Raw genomic sequence first — 27926 nt, forward strand, 5'->3', positions numbered from 1 at the left:
ATCTACCTCGGATGGGGCTGTAGCCTCTGCTGCATCGGCTGCAAAGATCAAAAGGGAAGGAAGAAAATAATAATAATAAAAACAGGCACCTCCGCCCTCTTCCCCGTAGCAGGCACGCGCCCACGGCAGCTCGCTCCAGAACGTCGGGAGCGCGCGCCCGCCTATATTCCCCTCCTTCGTCTGCGCCGTCCTCGGCCAATGAGCGGCACTGTTGCTGGCAGGTGCGGCGTGTTTTTGTTTTGGGTAGAAGAATTAGTTGTAGTTGAGGAAGGCCAAGATTCCTTATTCTCTCCCTCTCGGAGCGGCGCGTGCCGGGAACGAGCTCCCGCTGGCCAGCAGCCTCACGCGCACCGAGAGCTTGTCCCCCGCCGCTTGGCCTTGGGAGGAGGAGGGGTGGTGGTGGTGGAAAGGAATACGGCTCCTCCTCTCTCGCCATCCCCCTCCCGCGGCGAAGAGGGAGGACGACGGCCAAGCAAGCGACCGAAGCCGCCGCGCCAAAGAGGTGGGGGGCCAGGTCTGGCTCGGCCTGGCCCGGCTTGGCTTGGTCTCGCCCGAGCTGACCCCCGCCGGGCCTCAGCCATGAGGAGGGAAATGAACGGGGTCACTAAGGGCCGGTTTGAGGTGAGCAGATGACCGGTTGACTCCTTGGAAGTTTTCTTGGGCTGGTGGTGGTGGTGAGGGGGGGGGAGGCTTTGTTTAGTGTGCGGTTGAGGGGGGATTGGGGAAGGGAAGAGATCTCCTTCCTGGAAGGTGCTGCCTTTTCTGCCTCCCTTCCCCATGAAGGGCGGCGGCGGAGCAAGGGCCGTGCGTTTTCTTGGACGAGTTGGGGCGAGGATTGGGGGTGGTGGTGGAGGGAGCATACACGGGTGGAGGAGATGTCCCTGGGTCGAAGGCTGTCCTCTCCCTCTCTGCCTGTCCGGCCAAAGGAACAGAGTTCGGTTGTTTTTCTTCCCCTAAGTAGATACTGAGAGGAGAGGTAGGGAGTCTTTCCTCTCTACTCTCTTCGGAAGAGACCCTATGGCCTTGCCTGCCTGCTTCTCCTCTAGGCAAACACAACCACCAAACCAAACGACGGTCAAGTAAACGCCTCCGATTGTGGGTCGAGGTAGTCCGATTACCCAGAGGGAGGTGCCGGTGCGGCTGCTGCTTTTTTTTTTTTACCGCCGATGCGCCGGCCCTGCCTGGAAGGAAGAGGCGGCTGGTGGCGGCGGCGGGGGAGGGGAGGCGGTTTCATCCGTGCGTATCGGGGCCGCAGGAACTGCTAGGAAGTCTTTGGAGTTGAGGGTGGGGAGGGGAGGGGGAGGAGGAAGGGTACTACTTCGCACTGAGTTTTCCTTCCCATTCGCCCGCCCTCCTCTCCGCAACTCCGGCCGGAGGGGAGGAGCCAGCAGAGGAAGGAGAGAGGCGGTGGACGGGGAGGAGCCTGAGCGCTTAGGGTTTGTGTGGAGTGGAAGTCCCAGGGTAGGGCCGCCGTCTTCGATTGCGGGATTCCCCTTTGGTAGAAACAAAAATACATATTATTGTTTCGGAGGGGTGTGGTGGATGGAGGGTTTGCGCGGGGAGACGAGTGCAGGAGAAATAGGTTGTGGATACGTCAATCAGGACAGAAGGGGGATCGCACGGAGCATGCAGGTTGTTTCTCCTGTGCTTAATGATAGCTAGTGGTAGTCAGATACTTAAGCAGGGGCCTGCTTGGTGGCAGGAATAAAGAGGAGAGGATGTGGTGGAAATACGTGTATATAGGAAGCCCTGTAGAATGATTTAAAAAATATTATTAAACCGCTGCTTCTGCCTCCGCCATATCCTCGTCTACCACGTATTTTCCCCCCAATCGGGTAAAGGGAGGGGACGTGCTGTGATAGAGCAAAGACGTATTGAGGAACCGTATAATGTATCATGTACGGGTTTTTGGGGGGTGGGGTGGGGGGAAAGGGGCAAAAACTATTTGTATTAGGAAAACAACCGGAGATTGAAGTTATGTCTAATGTTAATATTGGGGTTATGTAGATGAACAAGTATAGTATATGAAGCTTATGTAATTACTGTATAGGTTAATGAAATGAGAGCAGCTAGAACTTTGAATGATATCCTAGAGGATGTATCCATTACAGGTATTAATAAATGTATTTGCATGTTGATATACAGATATGTGATTATGATTTTAAGGAGATTGTGGTGCTTACAACTCTTTTAACAGCAAGTACAGTTGTTTTCAGGATGTATAGTTGATCATGTCAGTTTAAAATCGTGCCAAGCAAATGCCAAACAGCTATTTTACAATAAGAGAGCAAATGACTAGTGTTTAATATCAGATTGATCAAAAGCAGAATAATCTAGTACTATTGTTGCTTTTCGTTTCATGAGGTTGTGAAAAAGGAAGAAGTCCAATACTTGGAAGCTGAAGGAGACAGATTTTGGAAGGGGAGCAATTCAAGAATAAACAACAAACTTTTCAGGAAAATATGGCATGTAATCAGAATAATCGGGGACTATACAAAAGCACCTTATTTTAACCAGTTACTGCCAGTGCATTATTGTGACAAATATCTTTCCTCCAATTTGGCTCCTTTCTGAATTTATAATGGTTGCAGGGAAACAACATGGGAGTCACAAGTTTTATTTCTTCCTTATTTTTCTTATTTATGTATTATCTTTCATGAATATAAAGCAGCAATAATTTAAGTGCAATAATAGTAGTCTTGCTTAGAAACTACAACTCTGAACATTATTGCTTCTTCATTTTGTAGTTTAGAAAGGAAAAATAAAACTAACCCAGTGTCATAAAAAGTATTTAGCACCAGATGATAAACCTCCAAACATGAAAAAGAATATCTTCGTCCAGAAATTGGCTGTTGGATTAAGACAGGTAATACTGTGTTTTGCTTTTATTTTCCTACTTTATATAATATTAAACTGCATGTTGATGCAAGGAACAAATAAAAAGAAGAGATGGTATATGCATTGAATTAGATGTCACAAATTGCATAGTATGATGTCACTAGGTTCAAACTCCCAACTCAAAAGATAGAACCTTGTGGTTAGCATAGAATAAGCTTCCACCCCCACCCCCCATACATTTAATATTTTGTTTAGTTTCAGCCACCTTGCGTGAAAGAAAAAAGTTGCAGGACTAACAATCTTTGAAAGAGAATTTAGCTATTTAAACTGTACCACTTCAGCATTTTAAAATTTGAAATGAATTAGAGAAGAGAGCTATGCTGACTCAGGAATTCTGGGAGTTGAAGTCCACAAGACATAAAAGGGCTATAGTTCCCCATCTCTGTCCTAAGTGTTTTGGAAATCAAATATATTCAAATCTGTTGGTCTTAATTTTGCTTTGCATGTAATACAGTATTCTTATTTTAAAAAGGATATGTACAGTATAGTTTGCAAAATGAATTCATCTTATTATAAAAGGGAACTGGAGACATTACCATAAATCAAAAAAACTTTATAAGGGAGAAATACATTATTAAAAATACAATATATTTATTTAGTAAAGTAGGATACAATGAAAATTTGTCTCTATAAAAATCAGCTTTTATGCTGAAAGTATTTGAGTTGAATAATTAAGTTGAAAAATTGAAAATTATCTTGAAAACATTTCTATTACTGTTGTTTTTCCGTAGAAAGTTTTTCATTCTCAGGAATATCTTTTATCATTAAATTACCTAGCAATAATATAAATAAACACTGTGTAGGCTAAAATGGGAAACTGGAATGGGTATAATACAGATAATCCTCGACTTACAACAGTTTGTTTAGTGATCGTTCAAAGTTATAATAGCAGTAAAAATAGTGACATGACCATTTTTCACACTTACTACCATTGTAGCATCTCCATAGTCACATCAACATTCAGATGCTTGGCAACTGACTCATTTTTGAGGGTTGCAGTGTCCCAGGGTCATGTGATCACCTTTGGTGACCTAACAGTGGAGAAGCCAGAATTCACTTATCCGGGTTGCTAACTTAACAATTGCAGTAATTTACTTAACAACTGTGGCAAGAAAGATCATAAAATGGGACAAAGTTCCCTTAACAATTGTCTCACTTAGTAACAGAAATGTTTGGTTCAATTTTGGTCGTAAGTCAAGGACTACCTGTACTAATCAAATCAGAGTTGTAACATGCTTTCTTTTAGAATTCATCTTGAGACAGCTATTCATTAGGACCATTGAAGTTTTCAGAACCAGAATACAGTACTTCCTTAGATAAAGATGGTTAGAAATAGAAGGATGAGAACATGCACAATGCAAATTGGGTAATATCAAGAGCTAAAACAATTTACTTTTGATGAGTGAAAACTAGAAATGGGAAGAAAAGTTGGAAGTAATTTAAGAGGTTGTATTTCTGGAGAAAGCAGTTGTGCATACAATTCTTCACGCATGCTAACATCAATATGATGCTAACATCAATATGACAACAGGTTGTTCTGCCATTGCTTTTTTAAAAATTCTGTACTATATATTTTAAGTCTATATTAAATTCATACAATTCAATTTTAGCAAGCATTTCATTGTAAATAATTTCTAAATAAATATTTGAATATGTATGATTTTCACACTAAGCCATACTTAATGCACTGATTCTAATTGCCTTCTCAGATCAAAATTACATTTAAGCAGTTTAAATGTTGGGGAAAAATAAATAAGATATTATACATACACTGCATATGAAATGGTCTCCATCAATTTAGAATTGCAGAAAATATTTTGGAATTTTCCATAAAATATGGAGACTATTGGTAGTTTGATCACAAATGTGATCATATACTGTATGTCCAATCTGACTAAGAAAGAATTGCATACCATTATAATGACCAAAATTCTCAATTCCAGTAAAAGGTAACCTAAAAACAACTGCATTAATTCAGTCATAAAACGATGTAAGGATAATTCTTTTAAAAACCCTAGTCTTTAGGAGAATTATTAATTATTTATAATAATAAACCTATAGAATACGACATTATGGCTAGAAAGAAATTTGAGTGAAGGGGGACCGGGAAAAAAAAGGTAATATAGATGTATCATAGAAACAATTAATACATTTGAAAATTATTAATGAGCAAACAAAATACTATTTGACCGGGGTGGGTGGGGGGAGAACTAACTTAAGTGATCCTATGTGAACTTCTCTTGGGAAATTGCCAGCCAGGCTGGGAGGAGGCATCTAGCTTGGAGTCTGCGCAGTCACAAACATCATGTGTGACCTCCCCCAAGATCCATGAAGCCTTATCTTGTTCCCAGAGCAAGGTAAGCAGTCTGGTGAGATTCTTCTAGCAGAAGTGGTAGATAATATAGCTACTGACTTTTCTTATTCCAAGTGACTCTTGTTGCTTGCATCTAATAACTTCAGAGTTATACAGATTTTCAGGCATAGGTGTTAAATTGAAACATTTCATAGTGCTAGTAGAAACTTGATATATTTCCAGATTCTTGACTGAACTTCAGAAGACTTTGGCCTGTAACAACTAGACTTTCATCAAGGAAAAAGGTATTTATATATGTTCCCTGAAATTAAGAAAGTGTCAAGATACAGTAGTAATAGATATTTTTGAGGAATTTTATTCTTTGGCTCTTGAAAGAGACAGAGATAGCAAAGACAATTTTATATAGTTATTATGTGAAATATATACCCTGAGAATATTTTTCATGATCAACATCTCATAAATCAAATATAAAAAATTAAATGGCTCAAATGAGCAATATAATGGGACAGTAAATCACTATATACTTGATACATATTAACATATTTATTTAAAACTGTTATAGTATGAATAAGTTGGGGTATTGAGCTACCGTTTCTGATAAAAGAATGTAGACTAAAACTAAAATGTGATAGCATTTATATAGAAGTTCTCATATAGTTACTTCATAGTATTTAAATTTGCATGCAAAACCTGAAGGGTTGAATTGTTTCTGAGTATTCAAAGAAATATTTTGGCAGGAAAAAACTTTTTCAATAATGAACTATGAAATATATTGTTTATAATTTTTCCTCTTTTCTTGAATGAAAAAAAAACCAGAATTACAGGGTTTGAGCAGCTAACAGTCGATTTCTGAAGAACTAAAACAGAACATTGGATCTTGTTTTGGATTTTGAATTTGTTGCTTCAAATTATTCCCTGTCTTGAAGATTTATAATGTTCGCATAATATAATCCTGACCAATGTATTTAGCTTCCTGAAATTATATATAAAGAAACTCAGTGGTAAAAGCCATAAGGCAAAAATATTGTTTTAAAGGGCTGAATAGTCTAGGTATTTTCTCTTGAAGTTTAATTTTCAGTTCCTTTTTTTCATATGTCTTAGTTTTTCTTTTTGCCAATACAGATTCTGTCAAGATCTTATGGAAATAGTCATTTGGCTTGTCTCCATCTTTAACTGAAATATAAAAGATTCAGACCAAGCACTTAAAACTAGAAATACTTAAAACTGATGTGGGGGCGGGGGGGGGGGCAGTTAACTTTCAAGCCACATGTGAACCATTTTTACAGACTCATGATTTCATACCAGCAAAAATTGCTGGCAACTTCCAAACAATAATCAGGCTAATTCTCATCAATTTTCAGTGACAACAAAGACAAAAAACCCTATTCTATATTCAGTATAATATGGAGTATTAGTGTGTTTGATTTGGTTTAGATTTAGCATGTTATTGCAAATTCAGATATTACAGTTTATAACTTTTTTCTAAATATAAAATACCTAGAAAGTTTTTCTTTAAAGTGAGCAAAATATTTAGAAAGTCGTGCTGTAATTATCAGCTCCCTTAAAAAAATACACTACTATCATCAGACACTGAAAATAGTCATTCGTCCTTAGTCTAGACCAGTGGTTCTCAACCTGTGGGTCGGGACCCCTTTGGGGGTCGAACAACCCTTTCACAGGGCTGGCCTAAGACTATCGGAAAACACATATTTTCGATGGTCTTAGGAACCGAGACACCAATTTTATGGTTGGGGGTCACCACAACATGAAGAACTGTATTAAAGGGTTGTGGCATTGGAAAGATTGAGAACCACTGGTCTAGACTAAAGTAATGGTATCTGCTATTTCTGTAATAATACTGTTACATTGATTATAAAATAGTTGATATTATTTAATATATTTCAATTGGTTTAAATAATTCTTTTGGTTATATGTTTTAAAAAATGTTCTCACTAGTGTCATAACTTGCAATGCTTGTCACTACACCCATTCATTTTAGTTTGGGCTCTTTTTTTATAAATTGTTTCCACTGCATACATTCAAAAGCAATTGCAATGAAGTGCCTGTTTCTGCTATATTCTTTCCTGTTAAGATTTAGTATAGTTTGATGTGTCTACAACTTGGTAACTGTGCAAAGAGAGATAATAGAATCATGGACCCCTCTTTAAATATCCTTTTTGATATTTGGGTACTGTGATTTTTCCCCACCTGATGCCTTCTTTGTTTTTAAAGCTGTGAAGTTAGCTATGCTAGCCCCTTATAATTGACACAAATCTTTTCATGTCCCTAATCACTTGGAATTTAAATAGTGGTAAAGTCAATTATTGTTGAGTTCTAGAATATTTTTATATTAACATTGTATAATCACTAGTTGATAGTATCTTAATGACTTTGTTGAGGGTAGTAAGCTCATTATAGTAAAGATAAACCTCTCCTTTTTTTGGTGCAGAAATAAGCATGTTGATTTCTGTACCTGAATGCTTTCTGTCCAGATGGTGTAGTTTCAGTGGGAAAAGCAAAACAAGTAGGACAGAGTAACTCAGTAACGAAATATAAATAGTAACATATAAATTCCCATCATGCTCTTCCCTAAAACATTAAACAAGGTGGACAAAAGGAGTAAAATAGTAAGCCAAAGTAATTGGAGCATGAGATTAAAAAAAGCAAAGGAAAGGTAGTTAAATTTAGTTTACATCAACACTCCTTACTTTTCTCTTCTTAGCAAACCATCCCTGTTTCTACCAAGTGTCTATACTGCTCCACACATTTATTTTCTTTGTTTACATTTCTTACTCTTCCTTTTTTGAAGATCTCATCAGCTTGACATTCTTGGCCTACCCCAGTGATGGCGAACCTTTTTTGGCTCACGTGCCACAAGTGGGGGGAGCGCAGGGGGGACGAGTGCGGGTGTGCCACACCCATAATGCAACGTGCGACCCCCCCCCAGTGCGCATGCGCACACAATGCGCGACCCCCCCATTTTTACATGCTTTTTTCGCCCTCCCCAGGCTCCAGGGGCTTTATAGGAGCCTGGGGAGGGCGAAAGGAGCCTCCCCCGACCCCCCGGAGGCCCTCCGGAGGCTTCAGGGACCGTCCGGAGGCTTCCCTGAAGCCTTCGGAGCGCTTAAAACCACCCTCCGAGCAAACCGGAAGTGACTTCCGGGTTGCTCGGAGGGTGGTTTTAAGCGCTCCGAAGGCGTCAGGGAAGCCTCGGAACGTCCCTGAAGCCTTCAGAACGCTTAAAACGACCCTCCGAGCAACCCGGAAGTCACTTCCGGTTTGCTTGGAGGGTGGTTTTAAGTGTTCCGAAGGCTTCAGGGACGGTCCCTGAAGCCTCTGGGGGGGGGGGCGGGGGGGCCTTTTCGCCCTCCCCAGGCTCCTAAAAAAGCCTCTGGAGCCTGGGGAAGGCGAAAAATAGCTTTTAAAAAGGTGAACTCAGCTGGCAGCACGCGCATGCATGCTGGCCAGCTGACAGGGCAGCGCCTCGCGTGCCCTGACAAATGGCTCTGCGTGCCACTTGTGGCACGCGTGCCATAGGTTCACCATCACTGGTCTACCCATTTCTTTTTAGCTACCACCTCCCTTTCCTTCTTAAATTTGTTTTGCAGTTAGATTCTCCTTTATCCTCTTCCTATGATCATACTGACTCAATATAATTCTTTCATGCACTGCACATTCCCTTTAGTATTCAATCGATTCAATTTGATCCCATCTCTTCTTGCTTTAGTGCATACACTCAAATAATTAGTTCTGTTGCATTCAACTTAAATGTTACATTTCTGCTTACAGACCCAACACTCACTTTTGTCTACTAGAATGGGCAGGAAAAATACCTCTAAGATGGGTAATAGATACTATATTGATTTTGGGAAACCTGACTATATGCTAGCATATTTGCTTGGCCTCCATCAAAATCTATATTTAATATATTCTGCTTGAAAATTAAGATTAAGAGTATGAAGCAGACTTGGTCTGGCGTCGTCCTTCAGGCATTGTCCTTTTGGAATCCCTTATCAAACACAATGCCATGGTCAAGTTGAGCCTGCTAGTTCTTGGAAATGTTTTGACTAGTCAAGTGAAGGACTGTGCCAAGTGTGTAAACTGTGCATATATCTGCTATATAATTCTCTGCTTACTGTTTCAGATATTTAGGGATGATTGTTAGTTAATTAAAGAATAAGTTATTTTTTTAATTAGTAGTCAAGCATTTCAAGGTATTAGTTGAGCTCCAAAATACAACTTGCCTCCAGAGTATTTCTTTTCTGTTCAGGCAATTTAGAAACAAAGTACACAGTACTTACTGGTTCCCCTTTACAAAACATCCTATTAATTTTATTTCTTTGAGTTACTGATTACAGTTCCGTTCTAAGAAGCTCCAAATATTGCAGATGGTCCCTTTCACAGTCTTCCTGTCTGAAGCCTAAATTGCAGTAAACCAAAGAATTGGATCTTGTTCTCTATGGTTAAAGTACATTCATTCCATAAAGTTTATTAATAATATGTTTTAATAAGTTGGTGGTCTTATCAAATTAATAAATTGTAGAATTGGGCAATTGTCAGTCCCCCGTCCCCCCCGAGTTGTTGTGTGTGGAAAATAGGGCATTATATACAGCACCTTGAGTTCCTTAAGTAAACAGGATATAAATCTTATAAAAAATATAAATAGCAATGAGCTTATTTTATGCTTCCCTCTGAATTTTTCTAAACTTAGCTGAGTTTCTCATCCAGCAGACTCCCTAATTCCAGGAAAGTTATGGAAATGAGGACCATGTGCTTACATATATAATGATTAGTTATATCAAATTTATCAGTTCCTGTTTCTTAAGTTTTTGATACAACATAAGTTACAAAGGAATGGGTTTAGTATTGATAGAATTCAACAGACCAAACACTATTAGTCTAGGTATTTCCAGAAGTGATTTATAATAATTATAATCAGTATTAAGTGAAGTGTAGAAGAGAAAAGTAGGAAATAAGTTAAAACTGAACAGGAAAAATAACTGTATATGATTTATAAGTTGCAGTGAACAGTATAATGCTTATACCCCAGAAATTGTGGGAGGCATATCCATTTAATAATTAATTAAATAAAATGTGAGTTTTATCTTACATTTTTATCTTTCTGTGATATCATTTAGTAAAGTAATGTGCTGGCAAAACGGTGCATTATACGGCAACAATTTTTGAACCAAGATACTTCAAGTGGGTTAACTTACAGAATGTGTCTAAAATCCAGGACCCGTGACTCCTAAGGGAATGAAATTTGGGGAAGTTGTTGCTGCTTCAGTACTATTGGCTGCTGTTATGTTGCTGCTGTAAGTCACATGATCTTCATTTTCAATGTTCTTTAACAGTTCCCCAATCTTCCAATCACTCCTTCCCTCCCTCCCCATCCAGAAACAGCCATTTACCTGCCTGCTAGGAAGGGAACTGAGATTTCTGATAATCCCTGCAAGATTCCCACAGACAAACTCAATGGGAAAGCCAGCAGGAAGTCAGTCCTGCTCCCTTGGTCATTGTTTCTGTGTTTAGGTATTGAAATATTTCTGAAATGATGACCCAACAGGCATGGGTTATTTAGTTTCTAATAAAAATAATTTGTATGTAGATACATTAGAAATTGTGCAGAAAATGTTTGAAGGAATTTATTTTGATAGTGAAAGTTAACCTTGTAAATATAAATTTTGATATATAATTGGTTTCATAAAGCTAAAAGGAGTTATGCTGTAGCAAAACGTCTTATATTTTGTTTATAGTGTCTGTTATAATGTCTGCCTCATCTTAAAACAGGCAACAACATTGTGAACTGCGTACCTCATAAACCAGACCAAATGCCTGGTAGCATTGATCACAGCTAGGATCTAGTTTTTTCTTTGCAGCAGATGGACTTTTTTTTTTAAACTAAGAGGATTGTCTTGGCTTTCTTCCAACCAACCAAAGAAACCAGCAATCAACTATGAAAGAGGTAGCAGTCTTCAGTACTTAGCATGTGCTGCTAAAGAGTGACTCATTTTGCTATATGTTGACCTGCCTAATTGTTAAGATCTTAATGAAGATAAATTTCCAATAAAGCTAATAAGGGCTGATATTCAATCAAATTACCATTCCATGTAGATATAATTACTCACTTGTTTTATCTATATTTTTGAAAGTATGGTAAATTAAAATCTCCTTCAACAAAAAATCTGAGCTTAATCAATGACTGGCTTGTCATATGCAATTACTTAGGAGTCTATTGATTTGAATAAAATACCTTCTGATCCCAATTACCATCTTTACCTGAAGACTACCTGCGCTCTATACTCTGAATTCACCATTGTAATACCAGTGATCATGCACACAGTTCAAAAATTAAGTCAAAAAGCAGTGGAGAAAATGGACAATACTGGCGGCTATCATGATAAAATTCATTTGATCCAAAATAAATAAACTTTGTTGTATTGGTTGCAAGAAGTAAATTTGAGTCCATTTAATAAAATGGGAGGCCATACCTAGAAAAAATTTGCTTTAGAAAATTGATCTCAACTTTGCAAAAAGTTTTTTGAACATCCGCAAGTAATTAATACAATAGAATTCGATCTATATTGAGACATATCTGTCATGTCTATTAGTGAACATAAATTTCCAATGTTTGTTTTTGAAATAGATAAATTAGACTCTTCACCAAGAATCCCTTAATCAAAATATCTAGGTATCTATATTAATTAATGTGATCTGTTTAGGAACTTTTATCTGGTTTTAAAATAATGTATAAATGTTATAAAAAGATAAACGCAATTTGCCACATTTAAATGATTAATTATTTCTAACAACATTGGAGCCAGTAAATCTATGTATACCATTTGGCTTAGAGGCGTTCCCATTTTTCATCAATTGGTCTTCAATGTCTTTTCTGATTCCAATGGTTCTTTTAATACATTTTTGCAGTAATAATTTAATGCCACACTCATTTAAAAAACTATCCATTGCATGTAATTCATCCAGCATTATCTAAATTATAATAATGAATGGATTGTGTATTTTACAAGTCTCAATCTTTAATTTGTGAATATTTCAGAAATTCAGTAGGCTAACAGTAGACCAACAATCAAGTAAGCAATACCCCAATCAAGAAACTGCCAAAGAGCCATCAGTAAACAGCCCAACCAAAGAATCTCTTAAGACAGCCGCCACCCACACAGACAGGCAAGACACTAGAATATAAACTGATAGCGCTCCTTAGTACCACTGATGATTTTTCTTAGGGTAATGAAACGTCTACAAGAAAACAAGCAAGCTCAGAGAGCACCAAAGACCCCTCATTTCAGAAATTATATTATTTCATTGATTTCAAATGATATGCTAACAATTTACCCATATTTACACTGAATTCCCAATGTTTTAGCTTTCTTCAAAGACAGTTGAACTTGGTCAAAGTAAAAATTCCTGCAACAACTAATAAAATTGAATATCTACTCTGGTCTGTAAGAACAAATTGAGAATACTAGTGGATCACCAGCCATTCTATTACCAGCAGGTTCTGTCTCTAAACTTGTAGATTTGATATTTCTGCCGGTAGAAGCCTACTTTCATTTGGTGTCAGGACAATTCAATTTCCATATTATGAGCACCACATTGAAAGGCCCAGAGGTTCATGATCCCTATGGTAACTCAGTTTGTCTCAGGTGATCTGAGGCATAACAAATATATATGGATAGACTTTGAACCTTGCTTTTGTTTTAGACTAGTTGCTATGTAATTAACATTACCATCAAACATTTGCCATGATCAGATCATTTCCCAGTTTGAACGTGATTGACTAGTTACACTAGAATTCCATAGAGCAAATCTGCCTCAGGCTCCTCATGGTTTCTGATGAGTATTTGGAGGATTTCCTGACAGTCTTAACAGATTAACCTATTGAGGACCTGGTTTAACAAAACAGAATAACAAACTTGGAAGGGAGCTTGGAGGTCTTCTAGTCCAACCCCTGTCCATGCAGGAGACCCTATACCATTTTGGACAAATTGTTGTCCAATCTCTTCTTAAAAACCTACAGTGTTGGAGCATTCACAACTTCTGAAGGCAAGTCATTCCACTGATTAATTATTCTAACTACCAGGAAATGTCTCCTTAGTTCTAGGTTGGTTCTCTCCTTGATTAGTTATAGCCATTGCTTCTGGTTCTGCCTTTTAAGTGTTTTGGAAAATAGGTTTATGCCCCGCACCATATCATCATGAGGTGACCAAGCTCTTGACAAAATAACCTTTGAATAGCCTTTTTGCTGACTAATCCTGGATGGTTCCTTGGTTTACCAAGAACCTGCAGGAGATGAAGTGACATCCTTCCTCCCTACATGAGATTAGCTCCAATTGTGACTTTCCAGAAAGCCCTTAAAATGTGCCTTTTTCAGCAAGTCTGGGAATCTCCTGATAAAAGGGAGCCTGCATATACACTATATTGCCAAAAGTATTCGCTCACCCATACACATAATCAAACTCAGTTGTGAGCGAATACTTTTGGCAATATAGTGTATATGGTGTTATATATAACATATATATGAAGTTATATATAAAACAGCTTCCTTCATGTGATCTTGTTTTATTTATGTTCATTGTTTTTAACTAGCTTTATAGAATGCCAGTTTCATTGTACACCACACAGAGTTACTTCATGGACAGCATATCAATTTGACAAATAAGTGATGCCTAGAACATCCCAGGCCAGATCTATTTTATTTTAATATTGTTTGGTTTAATTAATCCTATTTTATGTTTCCGTTATTTTATAGACCTACTGTATTTTTTTATACCTGTTGTTTTAATATATTGATTTTTGTATATTTTATCTTGTAAGCTACTGAGGATCCTTAGAGATTCAGCAGTCTATAAATATGGTAAATTCTAAATTTCATTCATTTCATTTTATTAGATTTATAAGCCGCTCCCTCTCCTCGAAGGGACTCGGGGCGGCGTACAATCAAAGATATATATTTCATGTTGCATAAATATGGTTGCAGATGTTTCCAAGTCTCAAGTGGATTACAATCCATTCTGCTCTGATTGTATATTGAGTTATGGTCACATAATAATATCCAAAGTTATTTTTTGCCAGTTTTCTGTTAAGCCATTTTCTGACATATTTGTTAATCAAAATGAATTATGACTATTTTTTTTAAATAGTGACATTTTCTCTATTTGATTTTAAATACTGTAGCTGCATTAATACAACTGTAGTTTGTTGAAAATATTGTTATAGTACGCTACAGTTGTAGACTCATACATTATACTCCCAAAGCAAGCCATGTTATAGCTAATTGTGATTTGTAAATATGTCAGCTATAACTTACTATTCTATATACTTGCTCAATAGTCTCAGGATTGTACCTTGTTACATAAGCCATGATTGCTTTGTTGTGATATTGTATTCTTTTCAACAAAACATTTGAGGTATTTAAACATTATTAGTGACTTAGAACAGTGTTTCTCAACCTTGGGAAATTTTAAGATCTGAATGATGTCTAAGGAACTCTGGGAGTTGAAGCCCACAGATGTTAAAGTTGCCAAGGTGAAAAAGTATGGCTTTATAATAATATAAAAAAGCAAGCTTGAGCTTATTAAGTAAATTGGCCAAATAAGCATGGCTTAATGTAATGTGTAATCTTTTATTTCTAAGTAATCTATTCATATTTGTTTGATGTATAAAGCATAATCCCAGCTAAAAAAAATCCATAAGCAATGAATAGAAAATTCACATACATTTTGTATGTAAACCAAGGCTTTGATTTTCCAGGTGACATTCCAGTTCCTATTAGCCCTAACCAACCTGACCATTGGTCAGAGATTATGGGAGTTCTAGGCCAGCAACATCCAAAGGACCAAAATGCACTATTACTGAAAATACTTAAATATCTATTTATCTGGTAACATTGTGCAAATAGTATTTCAACTGCTCATGCATTCTGCCTAAAAAAATTACAGATGGTAAAATGGACTTTACTAAAGTAGTAGAATTTGTAAGTGTTTTGGGAACACTTTATTAATGAGATGAAATTTTTAAAATTACCATTTTAGCTAATTTATGTTTAACAACCTTTGTTTTTCAAAATCATACCCTGTAATGCATTTACAAACAATGAATTAGAATTGTATATATTTCCATCAGCAGAACATAATAGCATAAGAAACTGTAAAAAGAATCTCCTTAAAGTCAGTTCCGGTTCCGGCGGCTGACGGCGACGGGCAAGCTTTGCTCGCCCCGCGCTTTCCCGGTGGGCTCCCCACTCCTTGGGGGGGCACAGGACGCCCCGTAGAGGCTCCTGCCGGAAGAGCAGCACCGCGGGGGATCCCCTGGATTGGCGGCGGCCGGGGGGGCCGCCTCGCTCTAGGCACTGGGGAGCATGATGGGGAGACGCTCCAGCGTCTTCGCTGCGAGGCTGACAGAAGAATAAACAAGCAGAAGGACGTGGCTGCGGTGCGGTGAGGCGAAAACTCCCTTCCATTCCCTTTACTAAGCTGGAGAAATTGCCAGCAGTTTAAACCTCTTTTTTCGGCTTGACTTGGAGAGGCGCGGCTGGAGGGAGGGGGATTTCCCCCCCCCTCGGACAGGCGGCTTGAAACAATTTTGCTCTCAGCCCCAGGGGAAGGAGGAGGGGGAGAGCCAACTAATGATGTCACGCCCTTATTAAAAGTGAATTTTGGGACTTAACTCCATAAGGCAATGATGATCTGGAAACTTTGGAAACTTTGAAAACCTTGTTATGCCTCTAAACCCGAAGCTGGCAGGGCAAGATGGCACACTTCCGTTGTCTTTATGAGCTGTGAAATTTGACTCCACCTTTAAAACTTCAGGCTTCCGGTCTTTGTCTCCGTGCTACTCAGACAAATCTCTTGATGCTACCTTTTGGACTCCCTGGAGTGAAAAATTTTACTCTATTGCCAAGGTGACTAGAAAAATTCTCTTCTGCCTGGACCTTCTGTCTCCTGGACTCTCCTGGCTGTTCTACCTCTCTGACTGATCACTCTCTGTACTGACTGAACTCTTTATTTCACAAACAATGCCTCCTAAAAAACCACCTCCTGGAAAGCCTGGCTTTGCTGCCTCTGCCCTGACATCTGCAACCTCCAGCTTATGCTAGAACACACAACGTACCCAGGGAGGTACACATTAAATTTCTCAGAAAAAGTACAAGAGATGAAATTCTGAGTGCACAAAGGGGGCAAGCCTTGACATACCAGGATAGGGAAATAACCATTCCGAAACAGATCCCCAAGAAAGTGAGGGAGAAAAGAAAAAGCTATTCGCAATTAGCAAAGAAATTATACCAGAAGGGGGTGTGGTTCAGATGGCTGATGCCTGAAGGTATGCTAATATTCTGGGAGGAGACAAGAGTTAGAATTAATACACCCATAGAGGCGCAGGCCATTATGGGAAAAAATAAAACACTCCTAGAAAAACCAGATGATCTTACAACAGACATACAGGACACGGGAGGGGCCGGAGCTCTGGCAGCGGGGGGAGATGGGGCAATACCGAGAAAGCTCAGATCACAAAAATGAACAAGAAAATCTGTTTGACATAAACTGATCGAAATTATTAATTGAACTCATATGCTGACTATATGTTACTATGTAGTAATGAATTTTGTCTAAATGTATATTATGAGTATGGAGGGAGGGGGCACCTACCGCACATCGCAACTGCCAAAATTTGTACCTTTCCACTACCTTTTTCCTTGTAAATTTTTAAAAAACTAATAAAACTTTGTTTAAAAACAAGAATCTCCTTAAAGTAATTCGCAGCCAATGTAACAATGTTTTGTTCTGTAGAGTTCTGTATCTACCATAACTTTGCTTATGGTAGATACATGTCAGGGCCCTTTAGAAAGCCATCATCAGTTATAGTCTTAATTTTGATGTAACAGTTATAAAATGTAAAATATAGACAAATCAGAAGAGCTAAAGAATAAAAAGTAATAATTTATACATAATCCTTAACATGAGTAGAATTGAACCCCAAATTTCTTTTGGTAAGCAAGGCAGTTACATGAGTTTTGCCCCATTTTACAACCTTTTTGCCACAATTGTTAAGCAAATCAGTGCAGTTAATTGAATCGTGATTATTAAGCAAATCTGACTTCCATTGACTTCGCTTGTCGGAAGCCAGTTGGGAAGGTTACAAATGGTATCACATGAGCCTGAAATAAATACATGCCAGTTATATAGTGCCCCAATTGACCGTGGCAATGCTACAATGTAAATGTGAAAACCAGCCCAAGAACACTTCAAAGGTCCCTAAATGAGTGGTTGTAAATTGAGGGCTGTCTGTACTCTATTGAACCTCAGTTATTGAGTATTTCGTATAACCCTATAACAAAATAGGTGGATCAAGAGATCTTCATTGTTCAGACTAATACTGAGGAAAAACCTATTAAGTTCAGATATATTTGTTATACACATATTTTGTATGTAGCTAACATTATAACTATATTCTTAATTAATCTGCTTTATTACTGACAATTGTATAAGGACTATTATTAAGTAATTTAGATTTCCATATATTGCCAGTCTACACATATTTACATTTAATTTTTATCACTTATTTTTTTTTAAATTTGGAAATGACCAGTAACCCAAGTGTCAGTCATAAGATAGAAATCATATGCTGCATAAAATTAGTCAGCAATTTGTTGTAGCATTCTGATCCAGCTGAAGATTCCAGTGCTTTTAAGGGACTGTCATGCTGTAATCCAAAGGTTAAAATCTTTTATATACTCTTTAAATCTGATGAAGACAATAAGTATAACCATTATGATTGTTTTTTAAAAAGTTGCTTTAATTTTTTATTGTTAATTTTAAAATACTTGAACATTTCTTGCTGTGCAAATTAAAAACACATGCAAGATCAATACTCCTCAATCTGCCTTGTAGTAATTTCTGGTGATCTCATTAACATGTCCACATAGTTTCCTTGGCAACAATGTGGGGATGGTTTGTCATTATTTTCTTTTGTCATATGTAATAGTTTAACAAATAAGTATCATTGAAGAAGTAACATGATTGTTGGATGGAATCCAGCGAAGATGTACATCGAAATAAAATTCTCTTCTTAATATAGAAAAGCTAATACGTTGAAAGTGTTACATTAATCTTTGTTTGCCCTACTAATGTATATATATCATGTTTGTTGTAGTCTGACTGGAGCCCAGTTACTACTCCAGAACCATCAAATTTCTAATTTATTGCAACTTTTGCTTTGCAAAACATCAGTATTTAACATCCTGGTCTTTATCTTGTGTATGCTTTAAAAATAATTTTAAAAAACATTCTCAAGTTTTGTTATAAATTATACATGGATTTGCTTATATGGGTTAACATTTATTTTGGTTTTCTTAATATTTAGAAAATAAAGAAGGATTTAGTAGCAATGCCAGTCCTCTAAAACAGTCTTACCATGGAGTTCATACTGGCACTATCCTTGAGTGCATATAGGAAGATCTTGAAGAAAGAAATGTTCTGAAGAGAGCATTTCAACCTACCCGAGTCATCTTTTATTTTGTTTTATAGTGATTTTTTTTTATTTCTTGTTATTTTATTTTCCAGAAATTTGTTTCCAATTTTAGACTTATCATGGACATTTTAAATTTGCTTTCTGTTATATAAGCCAACAGAACCATATATAATTTTACTGCATATCCACTGGAAATCTATCTTACCTGCTGACATAGGCATGTGTGGGTATTCCGGCTAATAGCCAGATTCAATTCTATTTAAACTGAGGTGGTTTGCTGAATTGTATGCATTCAGACAAAGTTTGAGGACATAATTTGGCAGGGCAAGATGTATGTTGAAACACTCAAAGAGATCAATTTTGAATACAATGTTAGAATTAGCAAATCATACAACCCAGTATTTTCAAGATTATTTGGACAGATATTTGATCTCCAGTTTCTGGGAATGCACCATTGCTTCCTGGTCATAATCCATCTGCCCAAAAAGAATTGTTTTATCTTTAAGGAAAACAGAGCCTATTCAGTTGATATAATGCAAAAGAAATGTTACTTAGATAAAGTAACTTGTGTCTAACATGCACATATCCATATGGCCTAGTAGAAAAAAAATGAAAAGCCTGTAATGAGGGGGGCATAGTGTTCTTGATTCCATTGCTATTACAGAGATTTAAAAATAAGTATAGTATAATTTAAAATTATACATAGTCCCAGAAGTTCAATGGTAATTGCAGCATATTTCCAAATTACTTTTCAAAATAAATGTACAAATATCTAAAAGCTGTCAATTGAATCTGATTTAAAAATATCTTTTTTGTGCAAAAGTGCCATATTTGTTTTGTTGTAAGAATATGATCTATAATGAAAATGCAGAAGACTTAATATGTGTTTTGCTTTTATTTTGTAGATGTTCTCAAACAATGATGAGGCTGTGATCAACAAAAAGCTTCCCAAAGAGTTGCTTCTTCGGTAAGATGTCTTTTGTTTTGTTCAAAGATTGAGCACAGATTTAACAGGGTCTTATTTTCTTTTGAACCCACCCCCCCGAAATATGGCCTTATTAGCGGGGGCGGCTGGGCCCGGCTGTGAAATGCGCATCTTATCGGAGTCTGGCAGCTCCATCACATCTCTCGGCTGGTCTGTGCAGGGAAACACCTTGCACAGTAAAGAAAAACTTGTCACGAGTGTGACCAATTAACAACTTCTAGCGCTCATGAGAGCTTTTTCTTTACTGGTGTTTGGCAAGGTGTTTCCCTGCAAAAACTGGGCGAGCGACGGAGCTGCCAGACTCTGGTAAGATGTGCGCCTCACGGTGGGGCACAATTTGGGGGTGGCAGGTGGGACAGGAGATGGGGTGGGGCAGGTCATGAGATCTGCTTCAGTTTCCGAAAACCGGTGCTGCCAAGCGAGCAAGGCTGGCGGTTTGTGACAGCTTGGAATCGGTGGGGCTCATCAAAAAAAAAAAAAAAAAGAGAGAGAGAGAAGGGCAGGAGTGGAAGGGAAGGGAAAGTGGGGGGGGAGCGCATCTTAATGAGATATTCGATATCCTGCAAGGTGCATTTCTTGCTCTGCACTTCCAGAGACTTAAAAGCTCCTAATGCACTTCCTCTCGCTAATGTCCAAAGGCAGTTTAATGTGGAGGCTGATTGATGGGGCTTCTTCTCTGAAACTTTTTTTCCCTCCTCCTTTTCTTTTCTTAGTATCAGGACATGTTGTATTTTTGGGGAAACACGGTAACATGAGAGTAAAGCAAGATGCTAGTTGACTGCAAACAACTCCAAAGCCTAGATGGCGAACCTTTTGTGACTTGCGTGCCAAAAGCAGGGGGAGTGCAGGGGGATGTGCCACACTCATAATGCTACCTGCACGACCCCAGCACTCATGCGCTCACAACCAGCACTCCCCCCCCCCATTTTTGGTGTGCTTTTTTCACCCTCCAGAGGCTTTATAGGAGCCTGGGGAGGGTGAAAACAGCCTCCCGAGCCCCCCCGGAGGTTTCAGGAACTTCCCTGAAGTCTCTGGAGAGTGAAAAACAGACCCTTATGGGCAAACCGGAAGTTTGGGAACGGACTTCCCGTTTGCTCGTAGGGTCGTTTTTTGTCCTCCCGAGCCTTCAGGAAAGCCTCCGGAGGGCGAAAAATGGCCTCAAAAGAAGGCAAAATCAGCTGGCCAGCGCAACGCCTCACATGCCATAGGTTCACCATCACGGGCCTAGATGCTGCAATCTGGAAAACTACGTTCCCAATCCTCTTGAATCGTTTGCTGTATCAAATTAGTTCTGCTATATGCAGTGCAGCCTTTCAACAAATTTAGAAAAGGGCTGCTTTCAATGTGGTTTGGCACAGTTAAAATCTGGTGTTTTAGCTCCTTCATAAGGAGTCATAACTTTAAAAGCAACATTATGATACCTTTTAAACCTGTTTACAAATATCAAAGCAGTGTATTGAAATGAAAGAATTTCTAAAACAAGATGGGAAATTGCTATGTTTGTTTCAGATTCCCCAAAAACCCATATAGAGTGTTGCTGCAATGTCCACAAGAAAAAAATTGGTTACAGAATTATAGCTGTCAACTTGTACCAATTTTTTGGAGATATCTCTAACAATTTTTGGAACATTATATTTACTAACATACTTATCGGCTTTTTAACCACGTATACTAGGGAGTGACCCTAACAGTTTGAGAACATGTATTTTCTTAACAGGGATGTTATTATCCACTATTAATGTCAGTACTATTTTTTTTAAATATATTGTAAAAAGTGATGTCTGTTGCTGGTATATGACCATAATAAAGATGTATTCTATTCTATTCTTCTATTCCATATAGACAAGCGATGACCTTCAAGCTATTCTTTAACATGCTCAGCTATCTGTGTCCAGATTCAAATTTACTCCCAATAGACTATATTAACCTTTTCTACTGTTTAGGGAAAAGACAAAGTGTGCCATACTTGGAAAGGTGTAGAAAGCTACTATTGAGGATATAATCTTGATACTTCTCTCTGTTCACAATTGCAGAATTTTAGGTCTCATCAATTGTAGAGCGAAACCCACAGCTTTTAGTTTAAGATTCTAGTTTAAGCTAGAATCCTAGTTTTTGTTTTGTTAGCCTGTTGACTGTTCATCCATTCTCATGCTTTCAAACTCCAGCATTATGGTAAACTAAATAAGAAAAGGGAAGGTAAAATTTGCCTTAAAAATATAATATTTATCATTTAAGACAGAAAGAAAGAAGTAGCCATTTCCCCCCCTATTTTGTTTCTGAATGTCACTTTAAATCAGTACCCAGTAAAAACCTTCAAATAAAAATTGTTTGGATATTTTAATTATTAAGCTTTGAGAGGAAGAATACAAGAAGTATATATCTCGGTTTTAAGATATATCAGGTAAGGATTCCCTTTCAAGAGAAGATTTTGTCACCTCTTTCTGGATTTCCCCTCTTGATTAAAAATAAGCTAAGGAGCTATTTCATTGCATTCATATCAGGAAATTACACCATGTCATTTTGGGTTTTGCATTAATATATATATATATATTTTATTTCTTGCTTCTACATCTAGTACTTTTTCTTGCTTCTTAGGATGAACCTTTTTCTGTTTTACCATGAATACAGCTTCTGCTTTTTTGTGATTTACTTTGTTCCCATTCCCATAATTTTTATTTCAGTTTCCTCTCTGTCAGCTTACTTTTTTTCTCCATATTAGTTTGTATTTAAATCATTCCCTTTGGTGCCTTTAGATGATCATTTATTTTATTGCTCCTTATCCTAACAATACTTTCAATCAAATTCTTATTTCTTCCTGAATGTTTGTGGGTAGATCAAAACTGACACACAGTGGAATTTGCAAAGGCTCTTCTAGTCACATCAGTACTGAGCAAGAGATATGAGTCAAAAGGGCCCTCACATTATGGACCAATTTGGTATGGGACCATGCATCCATCCAGAATTAGAAGTGGGATTTTCCTGTAATTGGATGGTTTCCAAAGCCAGACTCTCTATCATGCTAGGATTGAGCCTAAATATATTCTTCCCATCCAGACCCAAACAGCTTCCAGGCACTGGAACAGCATCTTGACTTTACTTGTTCATAAAAGTTGATTATTTTTGTTATAACTTCATATTCATGTCCAAAGATATTTGCCTTTAGAAGAGAAAATCATAATTTTTAGAAATCTTATGGATCTTCAAGGAATTTACAATCTGTAATAATTTTCATCTCCCATACACTATCTGACAGTTTTGTGTAGTAAGAACAAAAGAAAGGATTTTCAAAAGAAAATTCAAGCTACAGAATCTGTTGGTTAAAAATAAATTCCTGGAAATCCTGATTCAGAGCCAAAGCTATAGTGCTTGGCCATTTGCTTATAATCTTAGAATACAGTTTGAAAAATCTCAGTCTAAAGGACCATACTAAAAATTGCACTGTGTGGCAGTAGGAAATCATCCAAATCATTTCTGTCACATGAAAATGTTTGCTGCCTGATGCCAAAACCTACCAGTGGAATAGTGAGATACGATAACCCAAGGGGTTAGGCCAGGTTGAGGGTAATTCTAAGCAATTTCAAACACTTTAAATCCCGTAGAATCTCTAGAAGAACAATCCCCTCTTCTGGACTGGATAAGGAGATCAGCAGAGATTTAGCTAGACTAACGATAGATCATCCTCAGCAGATGGCAGCACCTAGTGAACCTTGCTGCTCTTAGAAAAGTTGAACATGGTCAGACCTGATTAGAAGAGATATCTGTGTATCCCATAGTTTGAATCACACTCATTTCTATTGTTAAGTTTACAGTACTGTTGTAAGCCCAGGTCTCTTCATTAGAACTAAGGATCAACCGTCTGTTTCTAATAACTATTTTTTTTTTACTCACGTCCATTCTGATTAGCTTCCTTATTGTTGTTGTTGTTGTTGTTGTTGTTGTTGTTATTAAAATGCATACAAAATATGACGGAAAAATGTTAATCAGTCTGTAAGATATTGATGTATTAATGTAAAGATAATAATAGTTTTAGTAAATTTAATATTTTCATTCATTTTCATTCATCCAGACTTGAAATAATCAGGATCACATGTCTCTTTAAGACTATCCCTTTAAAATCTTTTTTTTCAATCTCAGATAAGATTCTCACAAATATGTAGTAGATGACCATATTTAGTTTAACACAAAAGAAGAATAACATACATTCTACTGATCAGTCTATAATTTTTTGTGATTCCAGTCTAGTAATGTTACTGCAGACTTTCTGGTTATACTAGTTTTATATTCTCATTAATTACTCAGCATAGGCAGTTTCTTTAGGGTGAATAACAGAGAGGAGCAGTTTTCATTTTTTTAAATGTAAGCAATAGATTCTAATTTGAGATCTAGGAGCTGATTAGCAAAAAGTTACAAATCCATTAACGCTGGCTCTTGATAAGATAGTCAGCAAAAATCTATTTCCCATTATGGAATTAAGGAACTAATTTAAACTGCTTTGTCACTGTGCCTTGACTACTTAAAGAGCAGCACTTGGATTGCCTTTACTTGCTATAGAGCAGAATAATTAGTATTTAAAACTAGCTTGCTTATTGACTATCATAACATTTATATTTCTATTATATGTCATTGTTTCTGGCTTTTGAAATGTGCTTTTCTTAGTGTTTGAAATGTCCCATTTTCTTATTGTTATAGCATATGAATATTAAAAATATGTATTAATAGGACTCTGCTTTCTAGAACATATTGTTAAGTGAATAGAGTTCATTTGTTTGAGATGTGGAAAATAAAATGGCCATGATGTAAATCAAACACTCAGAGCTTAGTCCTCTAGATCAGGGATGTCAAACTGCCGGCCCATGGGTCGAATGTATCACATATAGGCCACGCACACCCCAGCTCCACCAAGGGGGAAAATGTCACGTGATGGCAACATGACACCACGAGTTTGACATCCGTGCTCTAGAGAGATGCTTTGAGGATTACATACATATATTGTAACTCACCTGAAATTCTCTATTGCTGTTTATTTAATTTAGACATTGAATCACAGTGGATTCAATCTTGCAGATCACCCAAAATCATCTATTTGCCTGTGAGTTTTAATATACTTTGGATCTTTGTATTTAACCTTGATCAGCTTTCTGTTACATTTTTAAAATTATTACATAAGTTGTGGTCTTAATAAACTGGTTGGCTGTGGCAGCTGATGAATTTATTGCACTGTCCTTTGTCTTTCCATATGAAAGACAATTATCCTATACATATCTATGACTTTTATACATGAACTTTAATGCTGCACCTCACAAAAAATCCATCTAGTTTAGTACTTTGCTTCCCCAACAGACAACCAGATGTTTCTGCGAAGCAATAAAGAAATGTCCTTTAAAATAATAATTATTTTAGTAGCTTTAGTGATTTTTTATGTTTAGCATTTTTTTATGTATGTCATGGGACTTGGAAGGAGGATAACATATTATATCTTGCTGTCAGTTCTGAAAATAATCAAGTATTTAGTGTAGTGGTGGTGAACCTATGGCACATGTGCCAGAGGTAGCACACAGAACCCTCCCTGGGTTTGCACACCATCACCTCAGCCCATTTCCATCATGTTTCTCCATTGCATTTCTCGCCGTCCTTTGCAGGGAAACAAAGTTTGTGGGACTTTTGACCCACAAAAAGTTCACTCAATCAATTCCAACTTCTCGCAAAAGAAAAAGATCTTGTGAAGTTGGAATTGATTTCCAGCATCGGCCACTCTAGGAGTGCTCTCTATGGTGGGCCGGCTGCTGGAAGACTCTGTCCGGAAGACTCTCTGTCCGGCAGCCGGCCCACCATAGAGAGCACTCCTAGAGCGGCCGATGCTGGAAGACTCGGCCCCGAGTTTTGGAGTTTGGAAGTTATGCTCGGAGCGGGGCGGCAGCGGGTGGTGGCGGGCAGCAGCGGCGGTGGCCTGGGAGAGCTGCGCAAGGGCTTGGTGAGGCTGCGGGCAGAACAGGCGGTCGCGCAACCCCCTTCTCCAGCCGGGCAGAGCTCCATGCACTGATCTAGGGGGTATCCCGAATGTGCCAAGCCGCGGGAGCTGGGGCAGAGCACCACATGGCTTGGCACCTTAGGGATACCCCCTAGATCAGTGAATGGCGCTCTTCCCGGCTGGAGAGGGGATTTGCCGGACGGCTGCTCATGAGCATGGTTACCTCATGGCTGCTTCGCCCCTGACGCTGTGCCCGGCTCTTCGGGAGCCAGTTCACAAGGGAGCAGCTGCCCGGCAGCCCCAAAACAATAAGCCCTCCCTGATAATAAGCCCAAGGGCATATTTCGTGGGGCAAAAGAAAATAAGCCCCTGTCGTATTTTCGGGGAAACATGGTACAAAATCTTTCTGCAGATCAGATCAATTTTGACTTTGGGAATACTTCTTGATAAACCTAACGGTGTGCCTTCTGGATTCATTCATATAAGTTTTTTAGAACTTTTATGAAGCATAAGAAATAGCTTTGAGTATTGGAAGCTTCTTGCATGCAAGCTGTGAAAAATTATTAATGCAAATTAGCCCATGAGATTTTGAAAGAGAGCTTTATCCAAAGGATTGCCTTATAAGTAGGCTTCAGTTTCTACAAGACAAAGACTGGTGTGTTTTCATACAGAATTATTGCATAAGTAGTTGTTTCTGGATTTTTTTAATAGCAAAGAATGTCTTGGCATTTCATGTATGGGGGTGTCAAGCAAAAATCATTACATTTTTCTGCATTCATTTGCAATAGTTGTTCAGTGGGTAATTTCCAATTTTGATGACTTAGAAATCTTTTGATGATTTTGGTTTTAATAATTAGGAATCTTTCTTTGGGCCTGACACTGAAAGCTTGTTTGTCTCTTCTCATTGCCAGTTTATTTATTTATTTGATTTGATTTGATTTCTAGACCGCCCCCTCTCCCCGAAGGGACTCGGGGAGTTTGACATGCACTAGAAAGCCAAGAAGACAGATGAATGAAGTAGAAATATGAGCATCTGTTTAGCATCTTCTTTCTTTTACACAGTGGCAATTACACACTTCTGATAGAAATGAGAAAGTATGAATAATAGTACTAGCAGTGAATTAGTACTATTCTAGAGTATAGCTAAAATCTCATTGATATGCTTGTAGTGTCATATGCATTATATAACATTAAGTCAGATTGTGACTTATCAAACTTAAGTTGTTCATGATATTTAAATCCATTCTGAAAGATATTGCAGTTGATTTTCCAGGAACAGGCTACAGTTAGTTAAAACCTAGCTAATGTTTACAGTTCCATATATCCAAAACCAATATTTTAGATAATTCTGATTTGGTTTTATGGTCCACTAGAAAATAGGAGGCAAAAGTTAAAACTTAAAGTGCTCCAAAGATTTTAGTTTCTTGGTTGCTTTTCTTGAACTAAGTCTCCTGCTGCAATGCAAACAACCTAGCAATAGGAATCTGTCCAGATGCCATCCTTCTAAAAGCAGAGAGTAACTAGTTTCATAGCTGCTACTAGAATAGAAAATTTAAAGGAACCAACATAGAGTTAATAGAACTTTATGTTCAAATTACCATTTTACTATCTGCAGATAATCTTGTCTTTTACAATCTCAGCCATATAGATATTGCTGCATGACAGTAGGATTTATTGTTTAACATTAGAATCTTGATAAAACATTTCTTTCAAGTGATGTTTTAAAAAGAACTACCAACTTGCTGACCGATTAATGACCCTAGAAAATTATCTGCTCTTGTTTGCTTCTCCAGTTCTCCAGAAGTCTAATGTACTTTCATTAAAAGCTAAGCTTTTTACACTATGGCATGCCAAATATTAACTATAAATTAATAATTTTTATTCTTTCCCAGGACATCGCCCTCCTATTTTCTCCCAAGAAGGGGTGAGGGGAATGAAAATTTAAAATGCACTGAACTTGGTGAAAATTATTACATTTCTTTGGAAACTTTATTTTCTCTGAAGACATAGTTGTATTTTATATTTATTATATATAAATTTTTCTATCACCATGATCAATCTTTAATTTAGACATAGAAATTCCTGACATTTCCTTCACTAGCATCTATATTCCAAGGCATTCTATAACTATGTGGTTCCTTAGGTCAAGTATTGAAGCATAGAGATGGGAACTGTCATTTTAATGATTCTAGGGATTGTAATAAGGATTCCAAAATTAATTGTAGAATGAAGTTGTGGCAGCCTAGATGAGAAATGTTCTTGAAATATTTCTA

General features: G+C 37.7%; 1 protein-coding gene across 8 annotated transcripts in view; it reads left to right on the top strand.

The window, feature by feature from the left end:
- The first annotated feature begins 188 nt into the window (after positions 1-188).
- The window catches only part of FBXL20 (F-box and leucine rich repeat protein 20), a 56093-nt gene continuing 28355 nt past the window's right edge, over positions 189-27926 (top strand). The window contains exons 1-3 of one of the 8 annotated variants that reach the window (XM_081932134.1): positions 498-621; positions 2748-2866; positions 19606-19667. In XM_081932134.1, coding sequence (XP_081788260.1) covers positions 2819-2866; positions 19606-19667 — 110 coding nt within the window. In that variant the 5' untranslated portion in view covers positions 498-621; positions 2748-2818. Of the gene's footprint in view, positions 622-1375; positions 1499-1611; positions 1633-2747; positions 2867-5434; positions 5497-10366; positions 10528-19605; positions 19668-27926 lie in introns of those variants that run through there. The other 7 variants (XM_081932132.1, XM_081932133.1, XM_081932131.1 and 4 more) reach the window with 7 other exon arrangements.

This window comes from Natrix helvetica (genome assembly GCF_964273705.1).
Source record: "Natrix helvetica genome assembly, chromosome: Z".
In the NCBI taxonomy this organism is placed as follows: Eukaryota; Metazoa; Chordata; class Lepidosauria; order Squamata; family Natricidae; genus Natrix; species Natrix helvetica.